The 22,975-nt window shown below is 33.9% G+C and overlaps 1 protein-coding gene across 3 annotated transcripts in view; it reads right to left on the reverse strand.

The window, feature by feature from the left end:
* Positions 1-1,112: 1,112 nt before the first annotated feature.
* The window catches only part of LOC126818930 (ras GTPase-activating-like protein IQGAP1), an 86,928-nt gene continuing 65,065 nt past the window's right edge, over positions 1,113-22,975 (reverse strand). For all 3 annotated transcript variants that reach the window (XM_050546626.1, XM_050546625.2, XM_050546627.1), the window contains 14 exons: positions 21,694-21,834; positions 20,865-20,949; positions 20,329-20,493; positions 19,434-19,501; positions 18,378-18,510; positions 17,192-17,294; positions 16,621-16,747; positions 16,359-16,446; positions 14,196-14,308; positions 11,489-11,603; positions 11,024-11,190; positions 9,537-9,677; positions 8,712-8,820; positions 1,113-5,664 (listed from right to left, as the gene is read on the reverse strand). In XM_050546626.1, the coding sequence (XP_050402583.1) occupies positions 5,539-5,664; positions 8,712-8,820; positions 9,537-9,677; positions 11,024-11,190; positions 11,489-11,603; positions 14,196-14,308; positions 16,359-16,446; positions 16,621-16,747; positions 17,192-17,294; positions 18,378-18,510; positions 19,434-19,501; positions 20,329-20,493; positions 20,865-20,949; positions 21,694-21,834 (1,681 nt within the window). In that variant the 3' untranslated portion in view covers positions 1,113-5,538. The remainder of the gene's footprint in view (positions 5,665-8,711; positions 8,821-9,536; positions 9,678-11,023; positions 11,191-11,488; positions 11,604-14,195; positions 14,309-16,358; positions 16,447-16,620; positions 16,748-17,191; positions 17,295-18,377; positions 18,511-19,433; positions 19,502-20,328; positions 20,494-20,864; positions 20,950-21,693; positions 21,835-22,975) is intronic.

A 22,975-nucleotide genomic window follows, 5' to 3' on the forward strand; every position in this document is an offset into this window, starting at 1 on the left:
TGTTGAGTTTGTTTTGCTCAAATTCACAGACTAATTATTAACAAAAAAAGTGGGTGTGACACCACCCCATGGGGTCGGGACATGCACCAAAATAAATAGTTCCTGTCTTTATAGTAAAACGAATAAAAATGCCAAATTCCAAGATAATTCATTCAGAATTCAAACCTGTAAATGGCTCTGCCCTTGAGGGTGGACATAGACCAATGTGAATAGGTACAATCCTATGATGAATCATGCTGAATTGAATCCGAATCTGTTAATAATTGCAACTTGTAGATTATTTACAAACAAAATATTAACAAAAAGTGGGTGTGACATGCACCAAAATCAATAGTTGCCGTCCAAGCATCCCAAGTTCCAAGATAATCCAATCAGAATTGTGGCCTGTATATGATAAACACAAAAATTGGGCGTGGCTCTGTTCCTAGGGGTTGGGACACGCCCCAGAATTAATAGTTTCCGCCCTTAGGCTATAAAGAAAACATATGCCAAGTTCCAAGACGATGCCGTAAGAATTATGGCCTGTAGGCAACACACAGACACACAGAGAAAAACAATAGAGATCATCTTTAGGGTATAAGGAACAGGTATAAGTTTTAAAAGGATCTGTAGGCGACACACAGACACTCAAAGAGAAAATGGGCGTGGCTCTACCCCTGGGGGTCGAGACATGCTTTAGTCCAATTACTCATTACATATCCCATTATTGGCAGAGAAAGTTCATCAGGATTTTCCTGGGTGGTTCCCCTTTGTCAGTGGTGCAGGACGGAGGGCCTGGCAAGGGACAACATAAAGTCATTTCAATGGGACAAAAAAGTCCAGGTCCTGTGTACACATGTACAGAACCCTTGACAGTTGGAATTCAAATGAGAGTAAGCCCTGGTGTCGCTGTCGGGGCAAAAATTCCCTCATAGCACACTGTATGGCATATGCATGTCTTCATTAGACCCGTCAGTGCAGAACAGCAGGACATTAAACCTCATTTCTTTCATGTCCTTACATATTCCAATAATTCAAAAAATGATTTTCATAGTTTTACCTCAGGCCTGGCGGGAAGGTGATTTTGGTGAGATGAAGCATTTCTTGTTGTCAAAAAGGCAGAAAAAAAACTATTAATAATGAAGAATTTATATTGCATTCAAGAATCAGATGACAAAATGGATACAAAAAGAAATACACAAAGCCCTTGTAGTAAAATATGTCTAATAAACTGTACATTATATATAATATAGATATAGAAATATATATATATATATAAACATGATTAAAACACATCTATATCTTTTAGCTACTAACATTCTAAACCCTAACTCACTCAATGATTTTGTTCTTATGGATCTACACAAGTAAAACAATTCATTAGGTACATGTTTGCCAGATATATTTATTACCGAAGATACATAGTCATAAATATGTTAGGACTAACAAGTTAGATGTTTCTTGCAGAAAGATTAAGATATTAATAACAATCATAGATACATAATAAAAGCTGTCAGATCAATTCAGATAGAAAAGGCAAGATAAAAACATACTTTATTACATAGAATAGGACATAATTGGATAAAGTGTATAGAAAATTAATAATTTAAGAGAGATTGCTATTTTGATGTAATTATATAAAAAAATCAAAAGTGTCTGGTAAATACCGATACCTTGTAAAGTATTCACGGATAAATGCCCAGGAAAAACATTGTACTTAATTACTTTTTAACATGCAATATGAATTAATGAGTCACAATTCTGTTTCTAATACACGCAATTTCACAGAACTGTTTCCGACCAATATTAGATTAAAAGATTTGATTACGGGAGGTTTCTAAAAGCATTATTGATTTTTAAACTACGTTCAATGCTGATTGACTTGTACCAAAATTAACATTTTAACACAACAATTTAGCAATTTTCCAGTAATCAGTATATTTTCAAAGATAAGCTCTCGTCAATGCATCCTGACAAATATAATTATAAAACTGGACCCATTATAAAGAAAGAACCCATCTTGACAAGATCTATTCTTATGATGAACAGAAAACATGTATTACACTATCTATACTTAATTAACCTTTCCTTTTGTAATTAAGATGTTGTTGGAATTAAAAGACATTAATATAATATGAACAAGATGACTAGTCATTACCATCCCGTGCCCTTGAACTTGTTTGGAAGGCATAAGAAAATACAACTTCTTGGAATATCAATGGGACTAGTCAGAAGATTCATACTCTGATCATAGTAGCTCGGCAAGTCGCTACTCTCTGTAAGGATTGCACAACAACCTTTGCCTACCTCAATCAGCTGCTGTATGTTAAACAATAAACTTATACATCCGAAAATAAAATACTTTAATAGTTTGATGTTTGTATAAAGTTTTAAAATGATTTTTTTGAACAGATAATGAAATATGCTCTAGAAATGAAATCGGGACAGAAAGAAGGTCATCAAAAAATAAAATAATAGCTTATGAATGTAAAAGTGTTATAAAGGTATCTTGAACAGTTTCAAAGATATGCTCTAGAATAATAATTATATACCAAAAACTAATTCAAATGTGTAGTAAAAATCATTCAACAAAGAATTTTTTTCCATGGAAATGCAAAAATTATTAAATCTGACAAATTTCTAATTAGCAAAAGGCACAACTACTGTAATAGGATGATGTGTGTTCAAAGTTTCAAAAAGATATGCTTCGGAAACAAAATTATACACCAAAAACTAAGTCAAATTTGTTTCCATGGAAACACAAAAAATATAAATCCCAGGAATTCCTAAATAGCAAAAGGTTGATGTGTGTACAAAGTTTCAGAAAGATATCTTGAACAGTTTATGAGATATGCTCCCGAAACGAAATCAAGATGGGCGGACGGACCCCATTTTAATATCCCTCCCTAACTTCGTTCGGCGCGGGATAATAAATATTTTCTTACATGTACATGAGATCTAAAGATGGTCAAACTCCACTAACATTTCTAAAACCGGTATCAATATAAAATATATGGTCAAAAGTTTCAGTAATTTGTAGTACCATGATTGTATTGGGAATGCCAGAAATATTTTAACATATACCCTTTAAAGAGAGGAATGACATTGCAATGAAGTATTGTTAAAGAATAGTTTAATTAGTTTTGGAATTAAAAGAATGGAATTGTGTTTGCAGGTCTGGATTAATTATCCAGAAAACAATGTACCAAAATTAACAAAAATTGGGAACAGAATGAGATATGTGGGGTTTTGTTTAGAGAGAATTGGTCCCAGGGCAAAATGTATATACAAATCATTTATTCTTTGAGATTGGTTCATAGTATTATATCATCATAATAATAAAATATAAAGTTTGGTCATCAAATGATAAAGCATATAATATATAATGAAATGTATATAAAACGTAAAGTTAAATAATAACAATAAAAAAAGTCTGTCATCAACCTTCACTTGAATATTGTGTAATTAAATTTGAGAGAAATTTATCGGATTAATCTGGCACCTCCTGTAGCAAATTTCAGTCTATGAATTCCCAGAAAATTCAAAAAATTACCTCAAGTCTTTGACAATTTATTATCTTTTAAGGAAATTCTTAAAATCAATTAAGGTAGAGCTAACCCTTTTAAACCTAAGATATATGAGATTTATAGGTAATGTTTTCGACGACTCTGTACCCTGTGAATGCCAGACCTAGCTCATTAATTGACAGAGAGAATAGACAGGGCACTAAGGATTAAACAGTACTCATTAATCTTAGAATTTATTAACAGATAATTTTAGCAAATTTATAAAGATGCACTTTTAACATACTTTCAAATCCTTTGCAATATAAAGCGTCAATTAATTAAATTCATTTTTTCTTTATTTCTAAAATATCTAATTTATTCAGATCTATACATATTGTAAAAGCCCTCTGAAATAGTTTTGAGGAATATAAACTACAAAAAAAAGGACTCTCATAAAAAGCACTTAAATGGACTCAACAACGAAATGTACATAACAATAGGGGTAGGGGAAATCTATTTTACACAAAAACCAACAAGCCACGTCACCAGTGTGGTTGATATAAGATATATCTATATACTTTCTCGTCACAGTCTCTAATATCCCCTGTATTGTCTTATACCCACTTTACTTACTATGGATGCCTTGACCAAAATTAATTTCTTCAGTTTAATAGGATTCGTTTCTTGGTTATTTTTCTGAAAATAGCATGCAATTAACTATGCTCTGATTATATTGGTCCCTATCAACAAAACTGTCTGTCTGAATGGGGTATGATGGAAATTTTGCAAGCGCGCTACAGCCTACTTTTATATCAAATTCTAACTGCCAAGGGATCTTTTATGTGCACACCAATGTGTACATGGGACCTCCCTTTTTCATCGAATGACTATACATTGTCCCTTGCCAGGCCCACGGTCCTGCACCACTGACAAGGAAGAACAACGCTGGAAAATCCAGATGAACTTCTCGACCAATGCAGGCATTGACTCAGGACCTCCAGTTTTGCGAGTCAAAATCTTACTTACTAAGCTACCATCGTTCCCATCTACGATATCACTATTCTGGAGCAGTTGTTCGGTCAATAAGTAAGTGAACAAACATAAATCAAGCATCCTCCATAACACAATGAACATGAGAAAAGTGGTAATACTGAAGGATACCCTGAATGGTATAAGGATTTTAATAACAAAGATGTATGCTATATAATTTCATAACTCATACAATATCTGTCTGTAAACTTTAGTACTAAATGCAACATAAAACATTGTCTGGTTTGAAATATGTGACAAATTACAATCATTGCTTGTTTTGTTGAAATGAAAGCATGTGACCAGCTTTTCTCAGATACAGCAGAATAATTTAATAATAGCATTTTTATCCAACCAAGGTTTCAGTTCTGTCTTAAAACATGATTTTTATTTCACAATTCCTTTTAAGCAAAAACTTGTAATACATAAAATTTGTGGCTATGATGTTTCACTTCTGTATGTCAGTAAATTACAAATTTATGTTTTTTGTATGTCAGTAAATTACAAATTTATGTTTTTTGTATACCAAATTAAAAGATAAATATCTGCCATTTTATCAGATAATTTTGTATATCACAGACATAATATAAATTTATACACAGCTGTGTTTTGTTTGATGTCTAATTTCATCAGATCTGTTCGCATACTTGTTCCTTACTCTATCATTTTTACATTATGACATCCTACAATTGGTTTTATAACAATATTTTAAAAAATCGTGCAATCTCTGGAATAAAACTATATATAAAAACTTCTTACACCAACAAGTACCAAGCTATGAATTATTGCGCAAATCTTTCGCTCTTTTATGAAATAAAATGGACAGATTAATGTACATGGAGCAGTCCATTTTAGAAATAACACTATATACATCTAATAATAATAATATATTCATCTTTTAAAGAGACAAGCTAGTTTAAAATTCTTCTACTCTCTGATACTAAGACATCACATCTATGGCAACATTACTATATACACTGGTTATTAAAGTCAATAATTCTTCTGATGGCTGATCCATTGAAATTTATTTGCCAATGGTTTTTCCGTAGAACTTTCTGTTCAGTAAAAAGATAAGAAGGTTGACATTTACTTTCGCTTTATTAAACATCTTCATCACTGCTACACCTTCATATTGTAGTTGCAATAAATCCTGGAAAATATATGAGAAGGAGGTTAATCAATGTATTTATAGCAGAGAGAGAGAGAGAGAGAGGGAGAGAGAGAGAGTTTAACATTCACACTACATAAACTAGGCCACTTATGATCTAAGTGCCTACACATTCGGCCACCCAACTTCCCCATGCTTAAAGAGAAAATTATTAACCAATTCAAGAAATACTATGACAGTTTTTGTGCCAAGTCTTATATGAAAAGCTGTATAGCATTTAATTTATCATCACTGTGGGTTTTAAGAATTCCATTTGAAAACTGCTTTTATTCTAAAGGATCAATAGCTCTTTTAAAAAAATTTGTTCGTCTTTAATAAGTTTTGTTTTTTTTCTTCAGCTTTCTTATACTCAAGCCACCTGTGACAGACAACATCGACATTATTTTAAAGATGTATTATATAAGATTTAGACAAACAGCTGGCCATTCTTTTATTCATAAAACTATATGACTGTTTGAAGATGTAGAGTAGATCGTTTATTATCATAGCAACGGTACTTGACAACCAAGACTTAGCCTTGATTATCCACCTCAATGTTAATTTTTTTTTTACCTTGCTGGTGTTCAAATTCATTTAAATCTCTGCCATCCGATGATTTATAAAGGTGATTATAGGCTTGTCATATGAATAAATATCTAAATAGTAATTCATATAACATTTGAAGCCAAGAGAAAAGCCTGCAATAGGCAGATTTAGCTCTAACATAATGTATCTTTAAGTCTGTCAGTGGATACATTATATTAATGTCATTGGCTTGAAGAATATTGTGGCAAACGATTCTTGCTTGGTTTACAAGCTAAACAGTAAAGTGATTTTTCATACAATAAGGGACCATAATCCAGGAGGTTGGGGTCCGATTAGCGCAAATATCGAAAGGATCACAGATCTTTGGGATATAAATATCTATTTTAAGTTTAATCAAAGTCGACTAATAATTGTGACCTTTTGAAAGTTCACAACCTTGGGATTACATACTTTTACACTATTTGTGTACAAAGAGCGTCCATTTTGTTGGGCAATTTTTAAGAAATTCGAACTCAACTGTCACTATGGTGTAACAGTGATATATTTAAATGGTTTTTAAATTGGATAAAAATTGTGACCTCAAGAGATTCCACAAACGATTCTTTGTACAATCAGGGGCCATTATCCAGGAAGTTATGATCCGATATGCGCAAACATTGGAAATGCAACCTTTGGGATATAAACATATATCAAAATCGGATAAAAAATTGTGAACTCTAGAGGGTCACAACTCACAATCTTGGTTATGCACATTTTTACACTATTCGCGTTAAGAGGAGCGGCCATTTTGTCAGGCAGTTTTGGCTTAAAGATAACACCGTCATCTGTAAATGGCTGTTTGTTTTTTTATTTCTGAAAACTAATTAGAGAGAGCTATAACATATTGTTTGACAAATGGTAAAAGTAATATGTTTCTTAATATCTATTCTAAAGCCATGTTTGTCTAGTAAGGAAAACTTATAATGGATAAAAATACTTCCAAAAATAGAATATTTCTGATAATAATTTAAATGTTTTAAATAGTATTCAAAGAAAACTTGGGATAAATACAAGTAAAGATATTTCCAGTTAAATTACAGAATCATACAGCAATCAAAGTTACAATACTGAAAAAATCATTCAGATGGAACATGTGTTCATTTATTTTATTGGTGATCTTCTCATCAAAATGTAAAATCATTTTGGAATGATCCTTAATAAAGATATGTGATATTTCATTGATGTTTCAATAACGAGGTAAATGCCAATATATAGTCCTGATTCGACATAATAACCAAGGAACAAAATGCTCTTTTAAAATGAACAGATTTTAAACATTGATAACATGATTGAACGAGCTTCGTTTCCACGTCAATAATTTAAGTCAAATTGAAACCTCTCTCACACATCAGATGCTTGGTAAGAATTGTCTAGAACGCATAATAAAATGGCCTTAATCTAAAAAGTATACCCAATTGGCTTCTGTGAGTTAATTTAACTATCCCACGCTAATGCATTAATTAATGTATTTTATATATATAGTCTGTTAGTACAGAGGTTTGCAAGACGACTTCAAACAAAAAACAAGGGAAAGTTATTTTGAGATGAAAGGAAATGTAAGTGACAAAAGAAGACAGATTTTAAGACGAATCTATAATCTCAACTAACACAATTATTACAGCTACAAACTGAGACCAGATAAATATAAAGAATAAACAATGTATATCAAATTTGACATGTTTTCTCTAAAAACAGAGGTCCAAGTGCCTTATTTGGCCACTGTCTTAAACTATATTCTGGTATTTAGGCATCAAATCAAGACATGATAAATACATAGGACAATAATATATCCATTTTGACATATTTGCATGAGAAACAAGAACTACAAATATTAAAAGTACATTCACCATGTACAATATGGATACGTAGAATTTTTTTTTTCCGTTTCAATGTTATATTCTCTGAGAGAATGTACATCTAATAGTGATTCTCAACTCTTTTTCCCCTAATATTTGTTATATATCTGGAGTTTTGTGCAACTATCCTGCACGGAGGGCCTGACATTGGCGTGCACGTAAAAGATCCCCTGACAGTTGGAATTTGATATAAAAGTAGGCCGTAGTGCCGCTGTCCGGGAAAAATTTCCCTCATAGCACACTGTATGGCGTATGCCCGTCTTCATTAGCCTAGTTCGGAGCAGAACAGTAGGACGTTAAACCCCATTTCATTTCATTTCATTTCATTTTGCATTGTCATAATAATGAAATAATAAATAAAAGAGAGAAAAATGGGGTTCAAAGTCCAATCAATGCTATTAAAGTCATTTAGGGACTAACATATAGTGCATCTTTAGTTCAATAAAATACTTGAATGCAGGGGACTTCTGCAGAGAAAACCCCAGCAGTTTGAGATCGAAACCACAACATCTGAATCAATTATAAACCTTAGGATCCTCCTAAACCTAACCCCAGATCTGTCAAACGTTTTGGCAACTCGTCACCGAGAATCATTAATAAACTATTTACCTGAAATACAACTTCAACTTTATCCATATTCACGCCCATAAATTTAGCATCAATGTCAAATACACCAGGATTTTCTGTTGCAGATATTTCAAACAAAACATTCTTAAACCTGTAAGATAAAAACAGTATTTGGAACACGGTTCTAAGCACCCAGTCAACAAAAAGAAAACCATGTGAGATTTAAAATAGTTAGAACTCTTTCTTTAGGGTCAAAAATAAAATTGTTGGTTCCACTGAATTCTAAATGGTGATTTTTCTTTTTGGAATGATAATCTGTCTTTGTGGAAAATTTTACATCTATAGATAAAACCTGTGTTGGAACAAAGCTAAACTAAAAGTAGCACACAAATGGACTTCCACTTAAATGTGTCGAAACAAAATGAATCTAAAATCAGATTTAAGCAGTAAGGAGAGAGAGAGAGAGAGAGAGAGAGAGAGAGAGAAAAATGGGGTTTAACTTCACTTGACACAAAGTAGGCCATTTTGGGACTAACATATTGTTCAATTCTACATTAATAATTTGCTTGCCTGTTGGGATCTTTAGCAGTGGGAGAAAACCGGAGGACCTTGATACAACCCATGAGGTTGGACAGGCGACCCTACTCCTTGTCAGATACAAGCGGGGAACCGAAACCACCTCACCCCGCTCAGCGGTAAGGAAATAATGATATATTACAATATTTGTACTTTGTACTGCTTTTTATTTTTTTAATTAAGGAAAACATCATTGTGTGCTTCAATTCGATGATGTAGGTTCATGTTATATTCACAGTTAACAGAGATACCAAACTACATAACACAAGTCTACAAAATGGTTTTGCTTACTGATTAGTTGGTAAACCCTCAATTTCTAGAATAACACCCTTTTCATGTAGCCGTGCAGCACTGTAATTAATGGAACCCTGTACTTTCTTCTTTTTCTCGGACTTATCTTGCCGTTTAAATAACCCATGACGTTTAGATTTCCTAGAAAAAAAACATAATACAACAATGAGTGAAAGGACTTTTGAATGGACAGCTAGCTAAGATTTATGATATTTTGTGTTCAGGTCAATATTCTGTCATGTAGCAATCTTAATCAAATGTGACAACTGTATGGGATATAATATCTTAATCTTGTGCTGTTATTTCAAAAAAATATAACAAATAATAAGCTAACATTAATTTATCAACAATTAGCTTACACAGAAAATGCTCATGATCGAATTTAGTCATGGGTTTCATGTTGGCAACTATACACAAAGTTCAATCACTCTCCCTAAATTAGAATCAAAGCTATTGTGTTCCAAGGCATTGACTAATCAAATTGTTTATCAAAAAGTGTTATATGGACAAATGGACAGGCAGACACAGATCGACAGACGGAACAGTTTTAAAAGGCATGGTATATTGAGAACAATAAATGTACATTTTTACGGCTATAGTGTCGGCTTATAAGTGAATAAACATCATTGAATTGACTAAAATGTATGTTATATAGTACTAAATTCTTTAATCAAATTGGATGTGTTCATTTGTCTTCCTAAAATTAGTAAATAAATTGCCTTCCACTTAATGCTCAGCAACAAAAATTCAATTTTATTGATCTGGTCACATAGTAGGCTATATGAAAATAACACATATCAACCTAATACAATACTTTATTATGATGTAAATCAAAGAACTTTAATTCCTCTAAGTAGATTTCTCGCTATTGAAATTAGATAATCAATATCAGTTTGTGTATTTGCAATATAATTAGACAACCAGAAAATTGTTTACATATACTATTGCTATTTCAAATGGCTACAGACATAAATAGACCATAATTACATATATATGTAAACAGCAATTTTCATCATATAACTATTAACAGTACACAAACCGTCTTGTCAGATTATGGCTACAGCAATTTGAATTTTGTGTTCTATTTCTTCGGGAAAAAATAAAGATCTAAAAACCCAAAATACATGGGTTGTACTTCTAAAAAGCTTTTTGTTTCACATTTTCAAATTCTAAATAAAACATTTTTATTTATAAAGATCCCAAAGAGAGAGAGAGAGAAAGAGAGAGAGAGAGAGAGAGAGAGAAATGGGGTTTAACGTCCACTCGACACAAACTAGGTCATTTCGGGACTAACATATGGTTCAATTTTATTTCAATAATTCGCTTGCGCGTAGGGGTCTTTAGCAGTGGGAGGAAACCAGAGGACCCGGAGAAAAGGCAGGTTGGACAGGCAGATCCCAAAGAACTAAGAAAAAAATTGGTTTGGCTTTAGCCATAACTATGTTGATAATCAATGAAAAAGTTTATTATAAATAAACATGTCTTACTTTCCCGTCTGCTGAAGATTTTGAAGACATGTTTTTACATATTGGTTATAATAATCTATCTGAGATTCATAGAATGTCCGTTTCTCATTTAGACTTTTAATGGCACCACGTAATCTCAATAATTCCTGTTTCCTGTTATTTCTATATCTTCTCTGATTTCGGATATCCTGAAATATAACAAATTTAAAAATAGTCTTTCATTTTTTTTTTCAAACACAATGGGTGTAGTCAAAAGTAGCGTAAGTGTAACTCCAATTGTAATTTTTGACCTTGAAGCCCTAATAAAGAAGGGAGATAATTACAGATACTAATTTGATTCGCTGCAAAGGATAAAATTACAAAGATAGACAGTTCAAATAACACTGGTGTTGTGAGAAAAACAAATTTCAATATGGCTTCAACTTAAATCACTTTGATGATACATTTCTTGGAAATGGATTGCTTGACAGAAGTTTTAAGATTCACCTGTACAATGGCATTAACTAATTCTTGATATTTCTTCTCTCTGCTAACCATTCCTGCTAATTCCAATGTCTGTAAATTTTTACGTATTTTTTCTTTCATAGTTTCTAATGGTAACCTGTATATGACAATAAAAGACAGAAATATATTGAAATCCTATAAAATGATATGGAGTGGGTCTTTATGTTACGTTAACATACTGCTTAGGTCATTTGGAGACCAAAATATGGTCAGTTTTATTTCAATGATTATATGTACAATGCACGAGGGAGAATTTTACCCAGACAAAATGTTTGATAAAAGATAGGTTGCAACTAACTCATCCTCAACACACAGAGAGAGAGAGAGAGAGAGAGAGAGAGAGAGAAATGGAGTTTAACGTCCACTGGACACAAACTAGGTGATTTCAGGATTTAAACATATGGTTCAATTTTATTTCAGTAATTTGCTTGTGCGTAGGGGTCTTTAGCAGTAGGAGGAAACCAAGAGGACCTGGAGAAAACCATGAGGTTGGATAGGCAGCCTTACTCAAAACCATGCCAGTTTACTAAATGACACACCTTATGATGCAACGCACACACGCTAACCAATCCGTCACCCCCTTCCCCTCCCCCCCTCACTTATAAAGGCATTATAGTCAAAACAATCTGACAGCCGATTGGCTTGAAAAGGTATCAGAGAGCACTGAGAAAAAGAAGGGACTTCTGGTATTGGATGTGTTTAGATGTCATCGTTCTGATTTAGTAATAAAAAATCTTATGAGAAAGCATAATACAGATTTAGTCATAATTCCTGAGGGTATGACCAATATTGCAACCTTTAGATGTTTACATCAACAAACCCATGAAAGTAAAACTGAGACAGCTGTGGTCAGACTTGATGGTAGGCTACAAGCACTCGTATACAAAGGGGATGCGAGAAGAAAACCAGAATTAAATGTCATTTACAGTTGGATAGTGGAGGTGTGGGAGTCAAAAGATCCTGATATGATTGTGAAATCCTTCAAGAAGTGTTGTATTTCCAATGCTATGGATAGATCCGAAGACAATACCCAATATGAAATTGATATTTATTATACCAACAAAAAGTTCCAAGGGGGATCCACCCTGGGGGTTGGACATGGACCAATATGAATAGGTACAACCATATGAAGGATCATTCCGAATTGGATCCAAATCTGTTAATAATTGCAGACAAAATATTAACAAAAAGTAGGTGTGGCACACCCCAAAAAGAGGGGGGGGGGGAGGTGTCATGCACAAAAATCAATAGATACTGTCCTTAGGGTATAAGGAATAAGTAAGTTCCAAGATAATCCATTCATAATTGTGGCCTTCGAGTGCTAAACACAAAAAAAATGGGCGTGACTCTGCCCTTGGGAGCGAGACTTGCACCAAAGTCAATAGTTGCCGTCCTCTTAGGCTAAGAAATACATAGTCATGTTCCAAGCTCATCCATTCAGAATTGCGGCCTGTATATGATAAGCACAAAAATTGGCCATGGCTCTACGCCTGGGGGGGGGGGGGGGGAATCACGTAGCTGAGTGGGTAAGACGCTGGCTTGCTAACCTGGAGGTCAGGTGTTCGATCCCGGCACTGGCCGAGAAAGTTCATGCAGATTTTCTGGCGTGTCTCCAACTTGTCAGTGATGCAGAACAGAGGGCCTGACAAGGACAGCTGTCCAGTCCTCCGGATGATACGAAAAACCGAGGTCCCGTGTATACATTGGTATGCACTTAAAAGATCCCTTGGCAGTTGTAATTCGATAAGAGTAGGCGATAGTGCCGCTGCCCGGGCAAAATTTCCCTCATAGCACACTGTATGGCGTATGCCCGTCTTCATTAGCCCAGCATAGGAGCAGAACAGTAGGACGTTAAACCCCATTTCATTTCTGCGCCTGGGGGTCAAGGACATGCACCAAAATCAATAGTTGCCGTCCTTAGGCTATTAGAAATATATATGCCAAGTTCCAAGACGATCCATTGAGAATTATGATATGAAGGCAAGACACAGACACACAGAGAAAAATGTGCGTGGCTCTGTCCCGTGGGGTCGACATTCACCAAAAACAACAGGATTTATCCTTAGGGTATGAGGAATAGGTATGCAAAGTTTCAAAAGGATCTGTTAAGAATTGCGGCCTGAAGGCGAAACACAGACACACACAAAAATTGGGCATGGCTCTATTCCAGGGGGTCAGGCATGCACCAAAAATAATAGAGATCATCCTTAGGGCATAATGAATAAGTATGAAAAGTTCTCAAGACAATCAAGAATTGCGACCTGTAGGCGACACACAGACAGACACACAAAAAGAAAATGGGTGTGGCTCTACCCCTGGGGGTTAGGCATGCACCACAAACAATAGGGATGTTCCGTAAGGTATAACTGGAATAAGTATGCTAAATTTCAAGATGATACGTTAAGAAATGCGGCCTGTAGACAAACAAGCAAATACAATAAATGGGCGTGACTCTGCCCTTGGGGGTTGGGCTTACACCAAAAACAATAGGGATCATCCTTAGGGTATAAGGAATAAGTACATAAAGTTTCAAGACGATCAATACATAAACACAACCAGGGGCGAAAGCAATCTACGTTTACATTATGAATGTGGACGTCAAAAATGTCTGCAATAGGAAGAATTAGTTCTTGAATAATGCATCTTAAATGTACTTTATAGAATTGACAGACAATGTAAGTCTAATTACCGTGTGTCACCCAATATAGATTCATGTCGCACAAGTTTGCTTTCTTTTTGCGATTTCTGGGCTTTTCTGTCTATCAAATCTCTTTTTTTAACCAAAGCCTGATGTCTCTCTTCCTAAAAATAAATATACATATACATAGACAGGTCGGCTTAAAGTGATGGTCTACTCTTTTTGATAAAATAAAAATAAAATATTGGTAAAATATATATGAACAGATCCCTTTCCAAGTACAAAGTGTCTGATATATTTGGACATTTAGTCAGGCAGACCTATGACTGAACCTGGAAATTGTATACAAAGTTTTTTTTATGATTGATTTTAGTAGCCTAGGGTGACCTCGTTCAGAATCTGCCGGGTGAACCTCGGTCACCCTTGAGCGTTTTGAGAAATTCAAGATGGCATCCAAGACGGCGGCCACATCAAATAATCCCCTATAACTCCCATAGTATTTATTCTAGGATGATAATTTTGGTGTCTAACCGTATGTTTCTGGGGTCAAGGAATACACTGAAATCATTTATTATGTTGTGGGGTGATTAGATGATATTAAAATCAAACATGCCAGGCAATATGACCCTTTAATGCGTTATCGGCGATTCGGGGCGATTATTTCACAGAACCAAACTAAATCTAGAGACAAACTATATATTTCTGGACATAGGACCGCATGAGTGATGGGATAACACCAAATGCAGACCTATCAGGGGCTACGGTGTCACAGGGGCCGGGAGAAGGACACTAAATTGAAAACATCACAAACGGTAAACTTGGTCCGGAGTCTGCAATGTGGCTTATCAGATGTGGATGCAATAGTGACAGCTCATGTAGTACGTGTGCTTGTAGCTGCACTAGGAAGGGCTTAGAATATACAATATTTTGCGCTTGTGCTGTCACAGGTTGCAGCCAGAAACACGACTAAAGTATTAAACTGGATATTATCTAGTTTTGTGGAAGTTATGTTCCTGTTTTGCGGGTAGAATTTGTTTTTTTAAATTTTCAACAATCAGCTTGTGACTCCCTTTTCAGGACCAACCCATGTGGCCCTGAATGCCCTGATAGGGATGTATGTGGTGTTTTTCTATCACTCATACGCTATTATGTCCAGAAATACATAGTTTATCTCCTGATATAGTTTGGTTCGGTGAAATATTTGCCCCCAACCGCGCGAACTAGTGAAAAGGGCCATGTTGTCCGGCATGTTTGATTTTAATATCATCTAATCACCCCACAACATAATACATGATTTCAGTGTATTTCTTGACCCCAAAAACATACAGTTAGACACCAAAATTATCATCCTAGAATAAATATTATGGGAGCTATAGGGAATTATTTGATGTGGCGGCCGTCTTGGACGCCATCTTGAATTTCTCAAAACGCCCAAGGCTACTAAAATCAATCATAAAAAAAACTTTGTATATAATTTCCAGGTTCACTCGAAAAATTGGGTTTGGCGACCAGACTAATTCAAACTAATTTATCTAACAAAAGTTTGCTTCAGATCCCTCTCAAAACATTTTAACAGCAAGAAAGCACCCCAAGCCATTATAATCAAGTTGCTTTGTATGTCACTTGACTTGACTGTGGGCGGGTCCATTTTCAACCTGTATTTCATGTTACTCGCTGTCCATTTGTCATACATATCAAAGCCTAGGTAAATTCTTGGATTATCCTCTGTCAACCTCTTTTCACACCATTTAATTGCAGTCTGTTGTACGATTTAAGTCTCTCACTGTTCCCACAACCGCTACCCATTCCATCACACGCTCTCAACATTACTCCAGCAGACAAGCCAGTTAGGGATACCCTTACACTTTTGTCCTGAGTGTGCCCCATAGGGTGTCTCTACTTTCAAATATTCCATACTTCTATTGGAAATAACCACCGTATAAATACCTTCGTGGGAATGCACCTTTAAGAATTTGTGTTATGAATCTAAACAATAGACAAATTGTTACAGTATGTGCAGAGCAGCATAACAATTTCAGATTTACAATTGAATCACAGTAGTTTCCAAAATTTAAGACAGCTAACTGTGCATCAAATTTGAAGATTGTGTATTCACTGGTGCCTTCCAGTATCATTTAATATTTTGGCATCTGGTTTAAAATTTATACATATTCTAAAAAAATGTGCATGCAGACAACATCATGTAGGACAAACCTGAGATTGTGATGATGGTAAATCTAAAACTTTAATAAGATCATCTCCTTGTTGACATGCTATTACATCCACTATCATTCTTTTTGTTCTGAAATAACACATTTAGAAAAAGAATGTATTTCAATGAGTTTCAAATGTGAAATATAATAATGTCTTTCAAGCTTTACAACAAATCCCTAATAACAATAGATTTAATAACAAGAAAGCTATAAAAGAAATCAATTGCTTAATAAAAAAAAAAGTAAAACAAAATGCCACTAACCTAATCAATAATGATTTCATATCAGCCCTCTCGTCTTGCTGTACATCAAATTTATTAGACAATGTCATAGAAATTTCAGTTTTTGCCAAATCTTTTTTTAATTCATCTGATTCATCACCAGTTAAACCTGTAGAGAAAATAAATAAGTCAGCTAGCTAATCCATTATTTCTTTTCAAACAATTAAAGTCGTAATTTGTTTACATATCCGAAATGATATCCACCCACTCTGTCTGTCTTCGAACAACAACTACCTCTTCTGTATGTCTTCAATCAAATCTGTCGTCTGTAAATTAAGTGACTTTCAAGCACACAATCTTTCAATCTATTTTATGTGACTTAACAATCTTTCAATCTATTTTACTAAACATATAGGCACATACTGCTAGCGAGAATATGGGCTTGATGTTCATTTGACAAAATATAAAAAGCAAAATCTTTATACTGTATATAATAATATTGGTGCTTTGACAAGATTCTATGATATAATCAATAGATCTATAAGTAATTATCACTGTAGCATTTCCGAATGATAAATAAATTTGATCATATCTCCAAGACAATTCTACTCACCTAATAATTCGTCAATAACAGGAACTTCTCCTAAATCTTCTAATAATTCGTGTAAAGGATCGTTATGATCTGGTGATATTACATCTTGATGAGATAATAACAACTATAATACAAAATAATAACTATGGTACAGTACAAAATAACAACTACAATACAAGATAACAAGAGTTAAATATGAAGTAATGTACAGCTTCAGGCAGTCTTTGGTGACTTATACTGCATTATCCCAGTTGTTTCTATAAGGCTCTGTACTAAAATACAGTATTCTTACCACCAGCAGACAATTAGAGATGGATCAACAGGAATCACGTCTTCTTAAAAAATAACAATTAGAGATGCGACAAGAATAAAGTGTGAGGATCAAACATGCAACTGTCTGAAATGCGCAAATATCAAAAGGGACTTAGATTTTAAGTTTCATCACAACCTTCGTATTACATACTTTTACACAATTTGCCATTTTGTCGGGCAGTTTAGATTTAATTTTCCCTTCATTATGGTAGAATGGTGATATATTTAAACGTTTTTTTAAAATCGGATAAAAATTGTGACCTCTAAAGAATCCACAAGCTAAAAAAACACGATTTTTCGTACAATCAGGGGCCATGATCAAGAAGTTAGTCCGATATGCACGAATATATCGAAAGAAACCAAGATCTTTGGGTTATAAACATATATTTAAAGATTTATCAAAATCGAATCAAAATTGTGTGATTGTCCTTGACCCAATTAAACCTGATCAACATGTTGTTGTTTGTTGTTTTTTTCTGGCTTTTCTGGCATGTTTTCTGGCTTTATGTGCTAAAAATAGCACCACTTTCACTGTGTGAAAAATGACCGGCTGGGAAAATTTTGAAGTGGAAGCCCTGGTCCACAACTTTGATATACCATATTTTTACACTATTTGCGTACAAGGGGTGGTCATTTTGTCCGGCAGTTTAGATTTGATTTTCCCGAAATTCGAATTCATGGGTAATGGTGACATATTTAAACGTTGTTTTTTTCTTAAATCAGATAATAATTGTGACCTCTAAAGGGACCACAAGCTAAAATCTTGATTTTTTGTATGATCAGGGGCCATAATTCAGGAAGTTACGATCCAATATGCGTGAATATCGAAAGGAACCAAGATCTTTAGGATATAAACAGTAACAGGTGAAAAATGAAAACAGTTGTATATATATACCTGATGAGTATCAACTATTTCTCCGACAGATATATATATAACAGGTTTAGAGATCATAGTTACATCTGTATACTGATCAATATTAAATTTAGTTTCTGGGTCTTCTACTTCACAAGCTGCTAAACAATATCGCCTGAAATTAAAAAATCAAGATTTTGCAAAGTGATCAAGGTCCATAGCTCTGGCAGAAATTATTGGAACTGAAAATCAATAGGCTTCTTTGTCTCATGGTCAGTCGGATAATATTTCGGATAATATTTCTAGAGTGTCCACAATTGCAGACCACCGGCAGTGATGACAATATATGAAATTTCAATGTAGGCGTATAAAAATGATGAATAATGGAAATGCAATTTATCCCTTTTATCTTAAAAAGACAAAAACTCAAAAAACTGTATTTTGTACAGGGTTCAAAAGAAAAGTTTAACAGATCAATAGAACAACAACACAGGGGATAATAATATACATCCACATTAAAGATACATTAGTTAAGAGTTTTATAAAAAGTTGGCCATTCTTGCTATAATAATTCAAAAATAGATGATAAAAAAAGAAAATGTTGAAAATTTCAGTCAAATTACTTTGTTCTGAACGGAATTGTCAATGTTAGAAGTTTGGACTAGAAATAGCCATCAATTGTGTCTTCAGCGTCTATGAGAATTGGCGATCGTTTTGATTGACAAACGATAACTCCACCCACATATTCTCAATTATCAAGTAACATGCTCAATGGCTACGGTAGCCTTGCTTGGCAGGCTTTTCATCACCAGTTTCCGTTAGTGACATCAGCGAGTAACAGTAAACGTTAGCTTGGTCCGCCATTTATTGATTTAATTTTAAATGGACAAGACTGTTTAAATCCAAACTGTATCCAAGCCATCAGTGGGTCTACAGAGTTAATTTTAAACTTGTCGTGTAAATAAAGGTCTAATTAATAATTTCTATAACATCTGAAGCCTAAATAAAGAATTGCAATAGGCAGATTTAGCTCTTGCATAATGTATGTTTAAATGTGGAAATATAAATTGATCTGTTGTAAGATAAAATAACACTCACTTGAATTTCTCATGAGACTGGCGTATATAATCGTTCATACTTGATAAATATGCACTTTCTCCACCAAACTGAAAAATAAACATTTAAAACTTTTATGGCTTGTACATGTCTAGATATACAGGAGTTTCATCATTTTGATTTATAATAGAATCCATGACATGAAACCTAAACTTAAATGTCAATGGTGTTGTCTTTCAGACATCCTTGCAGTATGTGATAATATTCTTGCCCGACATCTGAAACCTTCTACATGTGTCATGAATGCTGTTTATATTTGAAAGACATTTGTAGATTGATAAGGTTTCAGTGACTAACATACATCCTATTAAAGGTCGTTCTTGCTATAATAGTTCAACAAGTGGTTGCCATGCAAGATATGTCCATATTTTGCAAGACATGGACATAGAACAAAATAATAAAAAAAAAAGAAAAAAAAAAGTAATTTTTCGAACGATCAGGGGCCATAATCCATGAAGTTATGGTCTGATATGCGCGAATATCGAAAGGAACCAAGATCTTTGGGATATAAACAAAAATTTTAAGTTTCATTTAAATTGGATAAAATTTGTGACCTCTAGAGGGTCCACAAGCTAAAAATGCTATTTTCACACAATCAGGACCCTGATCTACAAAGTTAAGGTTCATTTGCACCAATATATCTGAAGTTTAATTGTGACCTCTAGTGGAACCACAACATTACATACTTTTACACTATTAGCGTACGAGGAGTGGCCATTTTGCTGTCCGTTCATAAATGTCTAATTAGTAATTTATATAACATATGAAGCCAGAAAAACGACCTGCAACAAGACAGATTTAGCACTTACATAAGGCATCTTTAATCATTAAAACAATTCCATATATATCAAGACAAACGTTATAGCACATAACTTACCCCTTTGTTGGAAGCTGCAAACTGTAAAATTTTAGCGATGGAACCTAAGTTACGTCTTTGATCGTTTGTTAAGGCTTTCTCAGCACCGATAGTTATAATATCAAAGGCATCCGGAGCAACAATAGCACTATTAATATAACGGTAATACAATAAATTACCAACAATCTGAAATTAAATAAATATACTTAGTTTTCATTATAATGTTGATTTCTGGTTCTGAATGGAATAGAATTGAGTTTAAGTACTATCAATACTTTGGGCATTTTGAGAATAATACATGTATGCAATGCAAGGTAGGAGAATTTTGCCATGACATCGGCGCTCTAGTTGACCATATTCATCTTTTATTTCTAATTTCTATGTTCATGCCAATATGTACACGAATCGATCTCCTTGTTAATCCCCCAGGCAACACCTCTGATAAATGAAGACTGAACTTGATTCCTTGCAGACTCGAACCTGTGACATCTAGTCAAGAATTCATGGCACAAACTGCACAAATCGAATTGTTTGAGCAATAATATACAATATCTTACTTTGAGAACATCTTTTTCTGCTGCATCAGGAAATTTCTGTATTAAAGCACTCTTCATTACTTTAGCCATATATCTCATACCATATCTAATTAACACAAATAAAATCAATTACACGAAATAAAAAAAAAGAAGAAATTTACATTTTGTCAAAGACTAATGAAAGTCATCTTCCTTATTATCAAAACAAAGACCACATTGATAATAACAAGTTATCATATTTCTCAATAGGCCTAATCAATCTTTAATCAATCAAATCTGTTCAGACCTGCGCTTAGGAATTCAAAAACACATCCTGCTGCTAATTAAGTTCTCTAAGCAGTCCATTATTATTTTGTAGGTAATAGAAGAATTTAAAAAATAATTAAAATTTGATTGGTTATTAATTCTTCCATGTGCTACAATTTACTATAGAAAACGTGCAACAATCAGATGATAACTTTAACTTTACTAGTTACTTGAAAACATTAAAAATCAATAGGATTCTTCATCTCATGTATTTCAAATCAATTAAATAGTAACTTAAGCCACTAGAGTGTCCAAGATTTATCAAATTTATCAAGGGCTATAACTCTAACAATAATAATCAGAAAAGATTTCTCGTACATAAACACTGTCTATAGGAGAACTTCGATCTTATAAAAATGACCTCCAGAGCATCCACAAATAAATAGGTTTCTTCATCTTATGAAAATAGACACTATGTGTAAATTTCAAATCAAACAGATTCTAACTTTGGCCTTTTAGATTGTCGAAAAGCAATGGTGGACGACAGCCTGATTGATGTGAGTGACAACAATATGATCACAATTCAATTGATGGTCCAACTTACGGAATTTTATCTAAAGATGATAATATTGTAGATAAGAATTTATCTGTAACATCTTGTAAACATTTAATAGATATTTCTACTTGCTGTACGACTTCTGGATGTTGTAACGCCTGTTCTGTTGGTACTTCATACGGTAAATCACTACAATAAACATGGAAAACATAGTCAAAGTATATGTATGTGAAGAGGGTGGGGGGTGGGGGGAGAGGGGGGTGTGTGTCGATATAAACGCTTGTTAACCTCCCAGCTTCCATATCAACAACAAAAATTCTAAAATTGTAGCCGTTTAATAATAGTCTATTTATTTTCTTGATGAGAAACACAAATCACTTTCATAAGGAAGAACATGAAGTAAATGTCTACTTTGAATCCAATTAGTAGGCTTAATAAAAGCCCCAAGGTCACATAACTTCACATAATGTCATTTTGTCTTACTGCGTGACAAAGATAAGTGATATTTTATAAATGACACATCAACAAGACAATTACCGGTAAGAAAAACTCATAAAAGTGGAATAACTCTTGAAGTTATGATTGAAAATTGGTTAACTCAATAGGATAGTTGCTCAAAATAAATTTCAAAAATAAATGTGAATGACAGATGGATAGATACAGGTGCGATGGCAATATACAACACATAAAAAAAAATTGTTGAAAATATGGATATGAATTTCAAGTCTGTTGGAAAATAATAGTCAGTATAGACCCTTTTATAAACTAGTTCAAAATAGGCAGAGATTTCAGGACAGGATAATGTTGTGTTTATATGCCGCACATTTGCCTTCAGATGTGCAAGTTAAACTGGTTTAAAATACAGATGTGACGTCATCCTTTGATGTTGGCATACCATTATTTCCAATAATGTACGGGCAACTTGCCAATCGTACATTATCTATACTAGATGAAATATTGGACTCGCATGACATATTTCATTGAAAAGCACGTGCAGGATAGTGTCTGTATTTTAAGTTGTTTAATGGTCTTGAGGTAAAGACATTGTGTAATATTATTGAAACAACACTCGGCTAATGCCTCGTGCAGTCTCAATATATTACTTAATGTCTCGCTCTCGACAATTAAACCATACTTAACAATCGCCAGGGATTTTAAATCAGTTTAACTTTAGTTAGCAGCTAAAGTACACACAAGAACAGGATTTTTGTGTCATTTCTATGAACACTATGTATAAATTTAAAGTCAATCAGAGTGTCTGCAAATGAAATGAATTAAACATCCTACTTTTGAACACCATCTTATACCATACAGTGTATTCTTTATTTAC

The sequence above is a fragment of the Patella vulgata genome, chromosome 4 (genome assembly GCF_932274485.2).
Source record: "Patella vulgata chromosome 4, xgPatVulg1.2, whole genome shotgun sequence".
Classification (NCBI taxonomy): Eukaryota; Metazoa; Mollusca; class Gastropoda; family Patellidae; genus Patella; species Patella vulgata.